The sequence below is a fragment of the Pongo pygmaeus genome, chromosome 10 (assembly GCF_028885625.2).
Source record: "Pongo pygmaeus isolate AG05252 chromosome 10, NHGRI_mPonPyg2-v2.0_pri, whole genome shotgun sequence".
Classification (NCBI taxonomy): Eukaryota; Metazoa; Chordata; class Mammalia; order Primates; family Hominidae; genus Pongo; species Pongo pygmaeus.
In genome coordinates this window covers 25,866,665-25,885,791 of record NC_072383.2, presented here as the reverse complement: position 1 = coordinate 25,885,791, position 19,127 = coordinate 25,866,665, and the positions used below count along the sequence as shown (strand labels likewise).

Sequence of the window (19,127 nt, the reverse complement as noted above, 5' to 3'; positions counted from 1 at the left end):
ACTTAGAAGATAATAGGCTGATTCAACCCTTCTTCCCATCTGCCTGCTCTTACCCCCACCCCAGACTCCACCAAAAAACCACACAGCTCAAAACAAAAACAGTTACATCATTCAGAGGTGGCCCCATCATTATTTTTATGGATGGGAGATGTCAGAATTTAAGTACACTCTGAATCAGAGCTACATGATTTAACCAGAAACACCAGAAACTGTCCTGGTGGAAAATTGTTCTTTATCCAAACAATAATCATGAAACATTTCCACCACGGCTTTTAAAGGTCAGAATAGAAATGAGTGAATTTGTCTTCTGCCTCTTGCAAAATATACAAGACCTTAAGAATGTTAGTTACTATTCAGATTATGATTGCCTGGGATAACTTTAGTTTTAATATACTCTTTCACTTTGGGGATGTTCATCTAACAGAACAAATAAAATTCAGAATAAGGAGAAAGGAAATAGAAAAAATATTTGAAGTAAATTAGAATGTTAGGAAAAACCTTTGGGCTAAAAAAAAAGATATGCAATTCTGAAGTAACTTTGATTTATATCATATGATTTTAGGAAAATACAATGAACAAACGAGTTGAAAATCAGCACAATACTGATTTTCACAAACGTTACCGATAGGAGGTGTAAACAGAGTTCTTTCGGTAATAGCCTGCCGTCTTTTCATGAGCGCCCGCACACGCTGCTCCTGTTGGTTGAGATGGCTGGTGCAGGAAGGTGGATGCGGTGGTGGATAGTGTGTGTTAAAAGCACAGTGCTGTGCACAGTCACTATGTGTGGCACTCAGCTTGTACCTCATGGGAGTTTTGATTTCAGTAACAGCACCCATGGTGGTAAGATCACACATCATCACTCTGTTGATGAGTAATTTAACCCATACACTTGCTATTCACCATTTGAACAAAGCATTGTATCATATCCTGGACCCTGGAGATACCCTGAAAAATAAGACCCAGCCCTTATGGTTGAGTTCACAGTCACTTTGGGAAAACAACCATGGCAGTGAGTCTCGGTTTTGCTCAGGCCACATCACGAGTCTCTTCGGACACGTCAGGCGTGTATACGCACTTGACTTGGAGCACTCTTCCTCAGATGTCTGCACCGCTTGCTCTTTGACATCCTCCAAATCTTTGCTTACAAATCCCATTCTCAGTCTGGCTTTCCTTGAGCTCTTAATCAAAATCATAAACTCCCTTTCCCATTTCTTCCCAGCATTCCAGCATTCTCCATTGCTTTTCCTTCTTTATTTCTCCCTGTGTAGTCTAACATACTACCAACACAATAAATGTTTACATGTGTCTATTAGAAAGTAAGCAGGGAGATATGTCAGTTTTGTTCACTGCTGTATTCATAGAGCTTAAAACGGTAAACAGCACTCAATATGTATTTGTAGAATAAATGGCTAATTGTGCTGATGGTGTTTAGGGCACTTACGCAGACCTACATTCCTGTTTTCCATTAGTGTTTGACTTTGGGAAGTCACAGATGAATCCTGCTGTTATTGCTTCTAAATTCCTCATCTCCTAAAAATGATTTCTTTGTCAAAAACAAGCTGCATTTGTAGGTTCTGTTTTCCTCATGTTGGGCAATCTGGAGTGATTTCTGGCTCTTGTAAGTATGTTTGTGGTTGCAGAGGAAAATGAATATTTCTCACCCAAATGTTGTCATGTCATCATCTCTGTCTGGCAACCAGAGAAGCAGATGTTCTGTTCCTTGACCTCAGGCTAGTGGTTACAGTTCTGGGTGTTAAATATGTTTCACAAAACAGCACTTGCACATGCGGGGCTGCTGTTTTCATTTAACTTCATATAGTCTCAGGGCTCAGCAAGCTTTAGGAAAGGTCCGGTTCGGGGGCACTGGAAGTGTGTGTGTGTGCGTACATATATATACACACACAAATAGATCCATACATTTATGTATCTAGTTGGCTAGCTCTTGCAAAACACATGTTTATTTTGGGATCATCAACACTTCTAAACATGACAAAGAGTAGCCCTAAGAACATTGCCAAGAACAAATTTTCTCCTTTCCAGAAAGCAATTTTCAGCAGATGATTTTCAGAAACAAAATTCAAAAAAGCCATACTGCTGTATCCTAGCAAAGATAACTTATTCATTTATTTTTTACTCAAAAACATTTATTATATACACTCTGGGCTAGGCACAATGCCCAGTTTTGAGGATAGAAGGATGAAGATAGAGTTTGGTATTCCAGATAGAGCTTGATTGTTGGGCATGTCTGATGTAACCCCAGTGGAGTGGGTGAGCCTAGAACCACCATGTATTGAGGGAGAGGGTGGTGGCCTCAGTGTCAGGACTCACTAGATTCAGATTCCTGGGTGTCAGAGGTGGGGAGGAAAGGGAGATGCTGAGTGCCAGAGGGTACTGTAAAGAGAGCTTGTGCAGCTGATGGATCACGCATGATGCCTGTGAACAATTGTCCTACTAGACCTCACAGTAGTTAGTGATGTCTGCAGTCATCTCAGAGTAGAGCAGTAGCTCAGCTTTGGAGTTTTGTTTCTTGAATGTCTTCTTTTTTAACCGTATACATGCTTGAGCTCACTCTGATAAGCCCATTACATTTGAATCTCAGAGGGCAAAGGCAGCATCTCCATACTTGTTGCTGATGCTCCACCAGGTTTGAAAATCACTAAAGATAGACTCTCAGGCTGGGCGCGATGGCTCACGTCTGTAATCTCAGCACTTTGGGAGGCCGAGGTGGGCAGATCATCTGAGGTCAGGAGTTCGAGACCAGCCTGACCAACATGGTGAAACCCCGTCTCTATTAAAAATACAAAAATTAGCCAGGCATGGTGGCGCGTACCTGTAATCCCAGCTACTCAGGAGGCTGAGGCAGGAGAATCACTTGATCCTGGGAGGCAGAGGTTGCAGTGAGCTGAGATGGTGCCACTGCACTCCAGCCTGGGTAACCTAAAAAAAAAAAAAATGAGACTCTCCAAGGGCAGCGTGGAAGCAGTGACCAGCCTGAGTAGGCGCGCACACTTCTTGGGGATAGCCTCCTCCATAGCTTTCTTAGAAGGTTTGGTAATGACCAGTTTTTCTGAGTAAGATCCTATCTACATTATTCTAATTAGTAACTACCTTTCATCTGCTAAGGTAAATTTCCACTTCAGAATATTCCTCTTAAGACCATGCAATAACTCTTACTGTTTGTTGGTGGAAAACCATCTCATTATTTTTCTGGTTAAGGGTAAACTGAAGATGATTAGATAACTTCCCTTCCTTCCTTCTTTCCTTCCTTCCTTCCTTCTCCCCTTCCTCCCTTCCTCCCTTCCTCTCTTTCTTTCTTTTTCTTTCTTTCTTTCTTTCTTTCTTTCTTTCTTTCTTTCTTTCTTTCTTTCTTTCTTTCTTTTTCTTTCTTTCTTTCTTTCTTCTTTCTTTCCTTTCTTTCTTTCTTTCTTTCTTTCTTTCTTTCTTTCTTTCTTTCTTTCTTTCTCTTCCTTCTTTCCCCCCTTCCTCCCTTCCTCCCTTCTTTCTTTCTTTCTCTTTCTTCCTTCCTTCCTTCCTTCCTACCTTCCTTCCTTCCTTCCTTCCTTCCTTCCTTCTTTTTTTTAATAAGGGTCTACCTGAAGTGTGAACTGATTTGGGAAATTTGACCATGCAGAACAGTAAAATTTTCTTTATGTTTGTTACTAGCAAAATTGTGATGATTTTTTTAAAAAATGGCTATTGGTAATAAGGCATGCCTGATGTAGTGAAAGTTTGAAAATGTCCCAATTTCTGATTGACAGAAGAAGAACTGGCAACTCCTCCGCTAGATGGCATCATTCTTCCAGGAGTGACAAGGCAGTGCATTCTGGACCTGGCACATCAGTGGGTGGGTGCCTTTGATATGAACAACTTTTGTAAGCCTGAAATAAAAAATAATCAAAATAAGCCCAGCCTAGTATTGAAATAATATCCTGTGATTCCAACCAATGTTATCTAATCTTTAAATTCTAACATGAATGAAAAGTATTCTTCTAGAAGGCCTTTCTTGGCAAGACTATTAAAATAAGTATTGTTGATAGCAAGAGCAGAGAGAAACCAGTTTAGCAAGATGTCGTAGTGGAGAAGTATTCTAATAGTAGTCTCAGTCTACCAGGTATCTCCCACCAACTTTTGTCTGGTTCATACTTGATGTGCTTCCGTCCAGCCAGCCCTTAACTTCCCAAGTCTGTGTTGCTTCCAGATGGCAGTGATACTTCTTCCTTTCCTTTATTTATACCAGTGTAACCATGCTTGCCATAGAAATGAAATAATTTCACTGACATATAAATGTTTACTAATATAACATTATTGGTTTGACTGCCTTCTTTTTCTCTCTGTCCTACCCCCCATCCTCCAAAATTCATATACATGCCTATTTTAAAATCAGAACATGCAAGCAAATGTAAAGTTGTTTTCAGTAGACTTTCAAATTCGTTTGACAGAGGCAAGCATATTAAACAATTTGTTGGACCGGGTGCAGTGGTTCATGCCTATAATTCTAGCACTTTGGGAGGCCAAGGCAGGAGGATCACTTGAGCCCAGGAATTCGAGACCAGCCTGGGCAACATAGTGAGACCCCGAATCTACAAAAAAATCAAAAAAATTAGCTGAACATGGTGGTACATGCCTGTAGTCCCAGATACTTTGCGGGGCTGAGGTGGGAGGATGGCGTAAGATCAGGAGGTCAAGGTCGCAGTGAGCTATGATCAAGCCACTGCACTACAGCCTGAATACAGGGTGAGACCGTGTCTCTAAAAGTAAATAAATAAATAAATAAAATAAAATTTAAAAAGGTTTGGTTTTGGAAATGACATATTCAAGACAAGTTATTGAATGAATTGGGTGTCTGGTAAAGGTTCTTGGATGGAACTTTTGACCCAGGTGTTAAAATGGTCTCCAAAGAACATGAAAAGGCTTTGAGCTTACTGTGGTCAAAGAGTACTAGTAGTAATAGGACAAATGTTTAGAAACACACACGTTATCTAGGAGCATACTAGCATGGTTTCTCTGGAAAAGACTTTGAAAATAGATGAAATGTGCTATAAATAATTCTACAAAACCCTGAAGTAGACAAGACCCAACTGCTGCATGCTGGCTGGCACATTGGGCATGACATTTACAAACTGTTGGTATAATTTCAAACAGCTTGCCCTGTCCTAAATATGTTTGCAATTGGAAAGATATTTTTGAAGCTCAGTAATTTTTGTTTTATTAAAGAAAAATATCAACCAAGTACAGAAGGTTTGATGACAAGTTGCAAGTGGAAATACTTTCCCACACTAATGATTTGCTAGCATGAAAAATAGGTTATTATGGAGGAAATTTTTTCTTGACTTCATAGCTGTAATTTATTTTAAAAGCTATTTTAAAACATGAGACGTGAAATGCCATGAGGCATGTAGCGGGTCACCACTACTTGCCAGATAGGGGAAATTGTCCAAAGATAAGTAAGGGTGAGCAGAGTAAAAACAATTCTGCTTATTTACAAAAGAGTTTTCTTTTCTTTTCTTTTTCAGGACACAGAACTCAGCTTGTTTTCAATTAATTTGCCTGATTTTCTGCAGTTCATTTACCTTTGAACAACATAATTGCAATTGTAGACTGAGAGTAATTGAAACTTTCAAAGAGCCATATTTCTATTGCAGATGTATTTTCCTGCTCTTCCAAATCTACTTACAGCATGAGTTCTTCTTTTAAATATTCAAATATTTTGAATATGTTCAAAACATTTTGAAAATTGCCAAGAGCTTTGATTTCCATTTTTATCTCTTGTGGGTTTATAAATTAAAAAAAATACTCATCTTATTTTTTTAAACCTCTCTACTTTTGTTGCCCTTTTTTCAAATAACTTGTTGACAAACTTTGAACTTGAACCATTGAGGTAAAAGAACGAGAATTAAACAGATAGTTTAAACAGATAGCTTAAAAGGATCTTTTTCCCATTTCCTATCCTTGAGCAAAGAATATATTCAAACACTTTGGCAGAAGTCAATGAGGTTATACCACTAATTCCATGATGAAAATCAACCGAATGTGATACTGAAAGAGAAGGAAGAGAATTGTCACTGTAAAGTCAACTGTTAGTCATATTAGGAAAAAAAAATACATACAATACAATTTCTCAAATAAAGTCCAAATATACATTCAATGTTTAAAAATAATGAGTATTTCAGATATTTGAACTCAGTCTGTTCTTTATTCCGTAAAAGACATAGGTAAGCCGTGCACAGTGGCTCACAACTATAATCCCAGCACTTTGGCACTTTGGGAGACTGTGGTGGGAGGATCACATGAGCCCAGCCTGGGCAACATAGGGAGACCCCCATCTCTATAAAATAAAATATAAAATACAAATCCTAGTTGGGCATGGCAGCATACACCTGTAGTCCCAGTTGCTCAGGAGACTGAGACAGGAGGATCACTTGGGCCTGGGAGGTCGAGGCTGCAGTGAGCCAAGATTATGCCACTGCATTCCAGCCTGGGTGACAGGGCAAGACCCTGTCTCAAAAAAAAAAAAAAAAAAAAAAGAGACAAAGGTAGAAAGAGTACCAATTTTGGAGCCAATCAGATCAGACCTGGGTTCAAATTGAGTTTCTGTCATTTACTTCCTTTGTGGCCCTGGAGATGCCCTTCAACCTCCTTGAACCTTAGTTGCCTCATCTGTAAAATGGGGATGATAGTACTCACCCTTAAAATTACAGAACTTGGCATAATAACGGGTGCTTGATAAATGATAGGTATAATTATTAATATTATATAATATATTGTTCTCCTTTATGGTAAAGTAGGTTTTAAGACACTGATTTTTTTGTTTTGTTTTGTTTTTGGAGACAGAGTCTCACTCTGTCACCCAGGCTGGACTGCAGTGACGTGATCTTGGTTCACTGCAACCTCTGCCTCCTGGGTTCAAGCGATTCTCCTGCCTCAGCCTCCTGAGTAGCTGGGATTACAGGCACCCGCCACCACGCCTGGCTAATTTTTGTATTTTTAGTAGAGACAGGGTTTTACCAGGTTGGCCAGGCTGGTCTCAAACTCCTGACCTCGAGTAATCTGCCTGCCTCAGCCTCCCCAAATGCAGAGATTACAGGCATGAGCCACCACGCCCAGCCTAAGACACTGTTAACATGGAGCACTCATCAAGCAGCATTTGGGATGCATCAATTTTGTGAGACTTTATACAAGTTAACAAGAAGGCAAAAAAGAAGGCATATGTTAAAGTATACCATGTGTCTTGTGGTGATAATCTTATATTTTATATTCTGATAATCTCATATATAAATCTGTGACCTTGAAGTAGGTTACTTAACACCTCAATGGGTTCAGCAATAAGATGGTGTGTCCCTTCCAGCTTTCCCTTGAAGGATGATTATGACCTTGTCTAGGTGCAATCAGAATGTTAAGCAGAACAGTAAGTATTGCAATTGTTCTGCACGCCTTTCCCTTTAAAATATACTTGCTATTTTTTATATTCCACACAGGGTGAATTTAAGGTGTCAGAGAGATACCTCACCATGGATGACTTGACAACAGCCCTGGAAGGGAACAGAGTGAGAGAGATGTTTGGCTCTGGTACAGCCTGTGTTGTTTGCCCAGTTTCTGATATACTGTACAAAGGCGAGGTACGACAAGTATTTCCTCATTTCCTATCATTTCCAATCACATTAAATTACATTTAAGTGTATGAATAAAATTGTATTTGGACCCAGACCCAAGATGCAAAAGTTTTGTAATTGTCATTTTTCTTTATTTTAAAGAGATTGAGTCTCGCTATGTTGCCCAGGCTGGAGTGCTGTGGCTATTCACTGGTGTGATCATAGCTCACTGCAGCCTCAAACTCCTGGGCTCACACAATCCTTCTGCTTCAGCCTCCTGAGTTGCTGGGATTACAGGAGTGCACCACCGCACCATGCTAGGTCTTTTTTGTTGTTGTTGTTGTTTTTTAACTTGGCATTACAAAAAAAATAACTGGGACAGTTTATCCAGATGAAACTGTATTAGCATATATCTACTATGTTTCCAGTGATTTCATGTAAGCTTAAACATGGTGGGAAGTTAGTTTTGTCCTTGGACACATGTAAGATCTGCCTTACCTACTTGTCAGGATTGGAGCTATGCTAATAGTCTTCTACTCTTCTCTCTTCCTTCCTACCGGTGCACTAAGGAAGGCACTATAGGTAGTTCCATTTCAGTTTCTGGCTAACAAAAGTACTTCCAAACTACTGGATTAGGAATGGCAAACAGTTATGGAAAATGCATTTGAATGGTCAATTCCTTGATTTTGTTACTATTAATACTGTTATTATTAATAGTAAGTAGACCACTTTACAAGAATTATTCATTGGCAAACCTGATGCATTTACTAAAATCTTACAAAAGGAATTTGAGGATTTGGTTGGAAAAAAATGTTCTCCTCTTAGTAAATTAGTCTGATTTTATATGTGCCGTACTTTTGTTTTCTTGTCAAATTGTTTTGCTTTCTACTTTATAACAAAGCTCCAATACTTATGATTAACATTGGCATCTAACTTTATAACTTAAAGACATGTAAGTATTATTCTTATAATGTGAACTGGCTTAAGTTATTCATATTACAGCAGATCCTTGAACAACACAGGGATTAGGGGTGTCAACCCCCATGCAGTTGAAAAATCCACATACAACTTTTTGTTTGTTTGTTTGTTTGTTTAAATGGGGTCTTTCTCTGTCACCCGTGCTGGAGTGCAGAGGCACAATCTCGGCTCACTGCAACCTCCGCCTCCCAAGCTCAAGCGATCCTCCCACCTCAGTCTCCCAAGTAGCTGGGACCACAGGTGTGCGCCACCACCCCTGGCTAATTTTAGTATTTTTTGTAGAGATGGGGTTTCAAGATGTTTCACAGGCTGGTCTCAAACTCTTGAGTTCAAGTGATTCACCTGCCTTGACCTCCCAAAGTGCTGGCATTACAGGCGTGAGTCACCATGCCCGGCCCACATATAACTTTTGACTCCCCAAAAACTTAACTACTAGTAGCCTGCTGTTGACCAGAAGCCTTATCAACAACAAAAACAGTCGATTGGCACATATATTGTATGTTATGTATGTTGTATATGTATTCTTACAATAAAGTAAGTTAAGAAAATCATGGGGAAGGGAAAATATATTTACTATTAAGTACGTGGAAGTGGATCATCATAAAGGTCTTCATCCTCATTGTCCATCATGTTGAGTAGGCTGAGGAGGAGGAGGAGGAGGGATTGGTCTTGCTGTTTTAGGAGTGGCAGTGGCAGAAGGAAGTCCACGTATAAGTGAACTTGTGTAGTTCAAACCCATGTTGTTCAAGTGTCAACTGTAAATGCAAATTCCACTGGTTTTCAGCTGATTGGAGTTTTGCTCAACTCCTCTGACTTTAATAATGGCTGCTTCATTTGTTGAGTTTTTAGAACTTGCTTTTAAGGGATTGCTCTTGACATAATTGCATCTACAGATTGCCTGCTTCATGGGAGAAGAATTATTCTGTTTTATGTCAATACTTACATTGATAATAATGCATCAAGGTAATGTGATCAATCCACTGAAGTTGTCATTAGGCCAGTTTTTTTTTAAGTTGAATTATTATTTCACTTCTAGAAATAAGAAGTTTATAAAGTTTAGCATAATTTTAATGATCCAGGCTTGGGAAGCATTTACAGCCAAAAAGTACATCTAATTATCGTATTATACTAAAGGGTATAATATGAAAAGTGTTTGAGAGCACAGACTATCTCCTAAAATCAAACTATCGAAACCTGCAAGCCAGCAAAGCATGAATAGGCATGACTCAGATACAAATTAGAAGCATGAAATCTCTTTCAGCCGTGCATTTAATCATGCTATCCAGTATTGTGGAGGTAGTGGCCCCTGGAAGTTTACCTTGGGCCAGAGACAGGTGCAGAAGCCCCTTTTATGAAGTCGTAGACTTGCTTTAATTTATGTTCCCAGAATGACTTGCATTAAATTGTGGCAAAATATCTTTGAATTCTTATTCCTGCCAGAGGGTTAATATGTAGAAGACCATCATTCATCCTTACAGATTCTCAGAATCTTGGAAGAGGTAGGGTTCTTTAAGTTTAGCCACTATTTTAGGCACCTGTAGCTTCTCCTTGGTTCTTCAAAAGATCCTAAAGGCTGGTATACAAACCAGCTATGCCCTAAAATTAATTGGTAGGCAATGTATAACCTATCATTGGCTAGTTTTTATTCAAATTTTGGATATGAAAGTCTTTGGCATAAGGAGCTAGCACTCAGAGTCAGTAGGTTTTAGTGCTATTCCTTAACTTCAGTGGAATTACCTTAGTGTAGCAGAATTGCTTGAGTGTCTTATCTGTTATCACCATATACATGAGTACCCTCAAATTTTCTTGTTTCCCTTTCTTTTGTAGACAATACACATTCCAACTATGGAGAATGGTCCTAAGCTGGCAAGCCGCATCTTGAGCAAATTAACTGATATCCAGGTAAAGGTTTTCTTTTTTTTCTTTTCTTTCTTTTCTTTTCTTTTTTTTTCATGTCACCTTATTTCTGTCAGAGCTTACAACTAAATTGTATTTTAATGAAGAGGAGTAAATAATACAATTTGAGATCAATAAGTTAAATTTAAGGAAGATATTCCCAACACAATGTGTGGGCATGAGCAAAGCAGAAATGGGAAAGAAGATGTATGTTTTTTAAAAAGAAAGAAAATATTGTTCAGGACTCCACATTACTTAACATTAAAAAAATAGATGTAATTTTTGGTAACATTTAAAAATCTTGTTAAGAAGTATAACATAACTTTTGTTTAAAAAAAAAGGAAGAAAAAATTTGAAAGTAGAAGAAACTTCAGGAAAAAAATTACAGTGCATGTGATTCCAACACTGAGATATAATCACTGTTAATTTTTGATGTCTTTTTATTTTTAAGATGGAGTTTCACTCTTGTTGCCCAGGCTGGAGTACAATGGCACAATCTTGTCTCACTGCAATCTCTGCCTCCCGGGTTCAAGCAATTTTCCTGCCTCAGCCTCCCGAGTAGCTGGGATTATAGGTGTGCGCCACCATGCCCAGCTAATTTTTGTGTTTTTACTAGAGATGGGATTTCACCATGTTGGCCAGGCTGGTCTCGAACTCCTGACCTAAGGTAATCCACCTGCCTTGGCCTCCTAAAGTGTTGGGATTACAGGCGTGAGCCACTGTGCCCTGCCAATTTTTGATGTCTTAACCTTCAATATTTTGTAAGCATTTATATGATTTATTTATTTATTTATTTACTTATTTTTGAGACAAAGTCTCGCTGTGTCACCCAGGCTGGAGAGCAGTGGCGTGATCTCAGCTCACTACAACCTCCGCCTCCCGGGTTCAAGCAATTCTTCTGCCTCAGCCTCCCGAGTAGCTGGGATTACAGGTCTCATGCCACCATTCCCAGCTAATTTTTGTATTTTTAGTAGAGATGAGGTTTTGCCCTATTGGCCAGGCTGGTCTTGAACTCTTGACCTCAGATGATCCACCCACCTTGGCTTCCCAAAGTGCTGGGATTACAGCCATGAGCCACCATGCCCAGCCAGTATACTTTTAGATAGTTATTTTTTCCTAACAAAATGGTATCATATTGTACATAATTTTGTTACATGTTTTTTTCTTAATAAATGTTTTGCTTTTTTATATCAATAAGTAGTTTTCTCCAGCACCATTTATAAGGTTTAATTGAATTCCATCATATTGATGAACCATAATTTTTTTAAAAAATTATATTATTGAACACTTACATTGTTGGCAATTTTTTTTCACTGCTATGAACAGTACATCCTCGATTATTTCCTAAGGATAAATCTCTGGGATCAAAGGGTATACACGTCTACTTTTTCATACTGCTAACTTTGTTTTGCCTATTTTTTTTCTGAGCAACAACCTACAGTAATGTCTCATCAGGCAGTTAAGCAGGCATGCTAAATACCAGATAACACTGGGCTACTCGGAAAAGAGATGGTCCTGTAATTTGCAAGCATTTCACAAGTTAGAAGATTTTGTTGAACCTAGTTACTATCCTTGTCAATTAGTAAAAATATCCAAGAGGGCCTGAGACTTACATTGAAAAGTAAAATAAAGTTTGATCATTTGAGTGATGTCGGATGGCATTAAGTCATGAAACTAAGCGAAACTTAAAGGTGGCTGAGAATGCAACAGGCCTCCAGAGAGCAATGGAGGTCCTTGGGTAGTGATAAAAATGGCATTTCTGGCTGGGCGCAGTGGCTCACACCTATAATCCCAACACTTTGAGAGGCTGAGGCAGGAGGATCGCTTGAGGCCAGGTGTTCAAGACTAGCCTAGGCAACATAGTGAGAACCTTCCTCTAAAAAAAAGGAAATAAAATAAAAATAAAAATTTAAAAAAGAGTTTAAAAGGCAGTTTTAAAAGAGACTTACTCAGCAAGTTTTCTGCCAAATTTACAGTATTAAAAAGAAAGAATGATTGTGTGTTTTTGTTTCTGTTTTTTTTTTTTTTTTTTTTTTTTTTGAGACAGACTCTTACTCTGTTGCTCAGGCTGGGATGCAGTGGCACAATCTCAGCTCACTGCAACCCCTGCCTCCTGGGTTCAAGTGATTCTTGTGCCGCAGCCTCCCATGTAGCTGGGATTACAGGCGTGCACCATCATGCCTGGCTAATTTTTGTATTTTTAGTAGAGTCGAGGTTTCGCTATGTTGGCCAGGCTGGTCTCAAACTCCTAGCCTCAAGTGATTTGCCCGCCTTGGCCTCCCAAAGTGCTGAGATTACAGGCATGAGCCAGTGAACCTGGCCTTGATTGTGGTTTTTTAATCAATGAGCTGCCATACTTCTGCTCTCCAGCAAAGGTTTTCTGTGAGAATTTTCTGTAAGCTAAGTAAAGGAATATCTTAATATTGGAAGAAATAAAATTTAGTCAGAATTGTTTTCTATCTTTGTACACAGCAACAATTAAAAGTAATTTGAAGAGTGGCTAATAAAAATTTCTGCATGGATGGCTTAGGCATTGTAATTTTTTTAAGGTTGCCTGAGTAAATCTGAAAATAATAAATTATTATAGTTTTGCTCAAATAAAGAACATAAATCGAACAAAAAATACATAACTGGCTAGATTACATGAAAGCCTTTTTCCAAAATAGGAGTTTAGAGGCCAGAGCAAATAGGCAGGGAAAAATAAATAAAAGGCGTACAAATTGGAAAAGAAGAAGTTAAATTAGCCTTCTTAGCAGATGACATTATCTTACACCTAGAAAAACCTAAAGACTCCCCCAAAAAACTTGTAGAACTGATAAGTGAATTCAGTAAAGTTGCAGGATATAAAATCAACATACAAAAATCAGTAGAATTCATGTATGCTAACAGTGAACAATCTGAAAAAGAAATCAAGAAAGCAATCCCATTTATATTAGCTACAAAAAGTATAAAATACCTAGGAATCAATCTAACCAAAGACATGAGAGATCTACACAAGGAAAAGTATAAAACTATGATTTAAAAAATTGAAGAAAACACACAGAAGTGGAAAGATATTCCATATTCATGGATTGGAAGAATTAATTTTGTTAAAATGACAATACTACCCAAAGCAATTTACAGATTCAATGCAATCCCTATTAAAATACTGATGACTTTCTTCACAGAAATAGAAAAAACAATCCTAAAATATATATGGAGCTACAAAAGACCCCAAATAGCCAAAGCAATCTTGAGCAAAAAGAACAAAGTTAGAATCACCACACTACCTTACTTCAAAATTTATTATAAAACTATAATAGCCAAAACAGCATAGTACTGATATAAAAACAGACATAGTAGACCAATGGGACAGAATAGAGAACCCAGATATCTAAGTCCGCATGTTTACAACCAGCTCATCTTTGACAAAAGTGCCAAGAACTATAATGGGGAAGACAGTCTTTTCAATAAATGGTGCTGGGAAAATTGGATAATTATATGCAGAAGAATGAAACTAGATTCCCTTCTCTTGTCATACACAGAAATCAAATGAAAGTATATTAACGACTTGAATCTTAGACCTGAAACTATGAAATTACTTGAAGAAAACTTTAAGAAAATGCTTCAGGACATTGGTCTGAGCAAAGATCTCGTTCTGTCACTCGGGCTGGAGTGTAGTGGCATGAACCTGGCTCATTGTGGCCTTGACCTCCTGGGTTCAAGCAATTCTTCCACTTTGGCTTTCCATGTAGCTAGAACCACAGGTGCATGCCACCACATTCCACTCATTTTTAAATTTTTTGTAGAGATGGAGTCTCACCATCTTGCCTAGGCTGGTCTCGAACTCCTGAACTCAAGGGATCCTCCTGTCTCAGCCTCCCAAAGTGCTGAGATTACTAGCGTGAGCCACTGTCCCTGGCCAGTGAAGATTTCTTACGTAAGACCTGAAAAAGCATAGGCTATCAAAGCAAAAATAGGCAATTGGGATTATATCAAGCTGAAAAGCTTCTGCACAGCAAAGAAAACAATCAACAAAGGGAATAGATTACCCAAAGAATGGGTGAAAATATTTGCAAACTATCAATCTGACAAGGGATTAATAACCAGAATCTATAAGGAGCTCAAACAACTGTATAGGAAAAATCTAGTAATCTGGTTTTCAAATGGGCATGAGACCTGAATAGAAAACCCAACAGAAAAAAAAATTTGATTAAAAATGGATAAAAGATCTGAATGGGCATTTCTCAAAAGAAGACATACAAATGGCCAGGAGGTACATGAAAAAATGCTCAACATCACTAATTATCAGAGAAATGCAAAGCAAAACCACAATGTAAAATCCACTTGCCCCAGTTAAAATGGCTTGTATTAAAAAAAAAAAAAGAAACAGGCAATAACATATGTTGGGAGGATGTGGAGAAAGGGAACCATCATATATTGTTGGTTGAAATGTAAATAGTACAGCCACTATGGAGAACAGTATGGTGGGTCCTCAAAACTAAAAGTAGAACTAGAACTTCCATGTGATCCAGCAATTCTACTACTGGGTATATATCCAAAAGAAAAAAATTAGTATATCAAAGAGATATCTGCACTCCCATGTTTATTGCAATAGTATTCACAATAGCCAAGATATGGAATTAACCTAAATGTCTATCAACAGATGAATGGATAAAGAGAATGTGGCATAAATATATATATATATACACACACACACACACACACACACAATGTAGTACTATTCAGCCATAAAAAAGAATGAAATCCTGTCATTTGCAGCAACATGTATGGAACTGGAGGCCATTTTGTTAAGTGAAATAAGCCAGGGACCAAAAGACAAATATCACATGTTCTCATGCAGGTGCTAAAAAAGTAGATCCTATGAAGACAGAGAGTAGATTAGAGGTTACCAGAGGCCGAGAAGGGGAGTGGGAAGTAGAGGATAAAGGAAAAAAACAAGAATATAAATGTATTTATTACCATTAAACTGAACATTTAAAAATTGTAAAGATGGTAAATTATATATGTGTATTTTATCTTAATTAAAATTTTAAAAATTAGGAGTTTAGAAATTTTTAAGAGAAGTATGCCCATAGTGATAAGAAAGAAAGACCCTTTTGGAAAGTTTTCTTGAACAAATTGTACAGTATTTTCTTAAACAAATTGTACATTCTGTAGCAGTTAATACACCAAATAAGATTTCAGGGTTACCTCTTGGAGATTGTATGAAATAAAAATATTTAGGTGGGCATGATGGCTCATTCCTGTAATCCCAAAACTTTGGGAGGCTGATGCAGGAACATTACTTGAGGCTAGTACTTCAAGACCAGCCTAGGCAACATAGTAAGACCCAGTCTCCACAAAACAACCAAAAAAATTAGCAAGTGTGGTGGCACACACCTGTAGTTCCAGCTACTCAGGAGGCTGAGGCAGGAGGAACACTTGGGGCCAGGAATGTGAGGCTGCAGTGGGCTATGATTGCGCCACAGCACTCCACTCCAGCCTTCACTGTAGAAAGAGACCCTGTCTCGAAAGGAAGGAGGGAGGGAGGGAAGGAAGGAAGGAAGGAAGGAAGGAAGGAAGGAAATGTAAACTCATTTGATTGGGCTGTAAAGGATTAATAGAAAAGGAAAACGTAGTCACTAGGCTGAGAAAAATTGAACTCTATTGAATTACAATTGGAATAAAGATCTAAGTGGAGGTGTTTGGCAGACATAATCATGAAGCTTTCACTGAGGAAGGAAACTAGGAGGCAAAAGCAGAAATGCAACTCATCAAAATTGAAATGGTGACAAAATATGTGCATTCAAACCTGAAAGTGACTGAAAGAGAAGCCCAAACACACAATTTTGGGGTAAGATGGGAAACCATTACCAAAGTTCTCAGAAAGAGCATTTTTAAAAGTAAGATTACAGAAGCCAAAAGGATATGTATTAGTCTGTTCTCACACTGCTGTAACGAACTACCTGAGACTGGGTAGTTTGTAAAGAAAAGAGGTTTTAGTGATGCTCAGTTCTGCAGGCCATACAGGAGACATGGCTGGGGAGGCCTCAGGAAACTTACAGTCATGGTGGAAGGCAAAGGGGAAGCCAGTACATATTACATGGTGGGAACAGGAGGAGGAGAGCGAGGGTGGGAGGTGCCACTCACTTTTTAAAACAAACAGATCTCCTTAGAACTCACTCACTATCATGAGAACAGCAAGGGGAGGTTTGCTGCCATGATCCAATTACCTGACACCAGGCCCTTCCTCCAACACGGGGGATTACAATTCCACATGAGATTTGGGTGGGGACACAAATTCAAACCATATCAGAATGTTAGTGACTAAAGTAAATGTTCTTGATTAACTCTTTAATGTGTATATTGAGTGCAAGCCATATGCAGAGGCTATTCTAGGTACTGGTGGTTTACTCAAGAAAAAGGGGGCAAAAAAATGAAGAAGGTGGCCAGGCATGGTGGCTTACGCCTGTAATCCCAACACTTTGGGAGACTGAGACGTGAGAATTGCTTGAGCCCAGGAGTTCGAGATCAGCCTGGTAACATGACAAATCCCTGTCTCTACAAAAAAATGCAAAAAACAAACAAACAAATTAATCGGGCATGGTGTCACATGTCTGTAGTCCCAGCTACAGGCTGAGGTGGGAAGATACCTTGAGCCTAGGGAGGTTGAGGCTGCAGTCAGCCATGATGGCACCACTGCACTCCAGCCTGGGCAACAGAGTGAGACCCCATCTGAAAAAAAAAAGACAAAAAAAATTCAGTGTAAATGTGAGAGCATGTAAAAAAGTTTAAAAGTAAAATATATAGTTTAAGCAGAGGATGGGAGACAGGGGAAAAAAAAAACCTTTTCTCCCTAACTTTATATACTCCCTCTATAAATTAGTGCTTATGGCCAATAAGAAATGAATAATTTCTTTTTTCACCGTTGGTAGTAAAGTATAATGGTAGTTAACACAAAAAACTAAATGATATATTCAGAACCTCATAGTAAACAAAGAAACAAAGGCATGCAATCACAGGACAGGTGGAAACAGTGGTTCTGAACTAACTACAAACCAGAACTACCAAATGTGCTACAAATTGTTTAGTAACAAAGGACCATCCCTTCAGAATCGAAGAGCACGTCTCAGTTATCTTATGCCTGTGTGCATGGAACTTAAAGTCTCAAAATTACTCTCTTACAAGATGGCAAATTGAGGCTGTCAGCCAAGCTCCTAGATTGTCTGTTTCTCCAAGCAAAATAAATTTCAGTAATTATTAAGGAAAAAGCATAGAATTGCATCATGTTTTACATTTCGTTACTTTTGGCGTTACATGTGAGCGTGGATGTTTTCTACAAAGTGCTCTGATAAATTGAAGAAGAGGCCAACAACAGCCACCAAAAAAACCTTCAAGATTCTTGCCAGTATGGCCCAGGGGAAAAATTCCCTCATAACCACAGATTTGACTTTTCAACTTCTGTACTTCTGCATATGAGTAATAATCTCTGAGGTTAAGTATTCATCCCATTTAGCTAATTGTCCACATAGCTCCCTGGGTCTTAGATTGCTCTATAAATACCTCCTAAGAGAAGAATTTTTCAAATGAAAGTTTCGTTTTTCCTTTTTCTTCTTTTAAAGCAACAAAGAAAAGCACGTCTGTGTTTATACTTAACTTAAACTTGGAGAGCATTGGCCGTGTTGTCGACATGTTTCTTTTCTCTACTGTTAAATTCCTTACTGTTCCAGTTACTCACCATCATACTCACCTTTGCCTCCGCCTCTTGGGGTCCTCTGTTCTGCAGTTATGTTCTGCTCTCTGATAGCTCCAGGTTTTGCTGCACCTTCTAGAAATTGCTCACCTGGATAAGGCCTTGGTTGTCCTTTATGACTCATCTCGTTCAGGAGCCTTTTGAATCTCTCTTGAAGAATATTCCCTTCGCTCGGTCCAAATACGCATTGACTCACTTGAATGCTGCTTCTTCCTCCAGTTTCACAGTGCTGGGGATGATCCCGTAAGGCCTTTAAATTACATTATAATTAGTCACACACTTGTCTCTGCTCTGGGGCTGTTTGAATCGTTCACTCTCTTTATACCTCCAGTGTTCAGCACAGAGCCTAGGGTATAATGCATATGCAGTAATGTTTCTTGAAGGAGTGAATGGGCAAGTGAAACACCAAACAAATACTAAATAGCAAAACATGTATTGCTCTTGTATATTAACACATTCCGAGAAGAGATGGGAGGAAGATCTTGAATAATGTCAAATTATTTCTTAAGAGATCTTGATTTAGATTTTTTTCAAAATGAGATACATGTTGACACTGCTGTCAACAAATAATCAAATAAAAGCTAGAGCCTGGCTTTTAAGTATCGGGGGAGCATGTGTGAATAACGAGCATTGCAGCTGTTGAAGCTCCATAAAGTGGGAAGCAGTGACTGCAAAGATCCAGAGACGGACATCTGAAGCATAGGAAAGGGGCAGCTTGAATGAGATAGGAGCAGGATCTGTATTGATTGCAGGTCACCAGATAGAATTAAAAAAATCTATGTTCTCACTAGTGGCTACAGTTTTCTAAGCACAGATGACTATTAGTGGTTATTGTATGTTTCTTGTTTTCAATGGAGCAGTTCCATGACTTAGTTACATAAGAAGTTAAAGGCTCCACCCCCTTCCCTACCAATGTTCTAGGCTGTCCT

At 38.7% G+C, this 19,127-nt stretch overlaps 1 protein-coding gene across 7 annotated transcripts in view; it reads left to right on the top strand.

Moving 5' to 3' along the window:
- The window catches only part of BCAT1 (branched chain amino acid transaminase 1), a 133,461-nt gene that overhangs the window by 104,611 nt on the left and 9,723 nt on the right, over positions 1-19,127 (top strand). For 4 of the 7 annotated variants that reach the window (XM_063672525.1, XM_054443143.2, XM_063672523.1 and 1 more), the window contains 3 exons: positions 3,759-3,844; positions 7,476-7,616; positions 10,395-10,469. In XM_063672525.1, coding sequence (XP_063528595.1) covers positions 3,759-3,844; positions 7,476-7,616; positions 10,395-10,469 — 302 coding nt within the window. The remainder of the gene's footprint in view (positions 1-3,758; positions 3,845-7,475; positions 7,617-10,394; positions 10,470-19,127) is intronic. The other 3 variants (XM_063672526.1, XM_063672524.1, XM_063672527.1) reach the window with 1 other exon arrangement.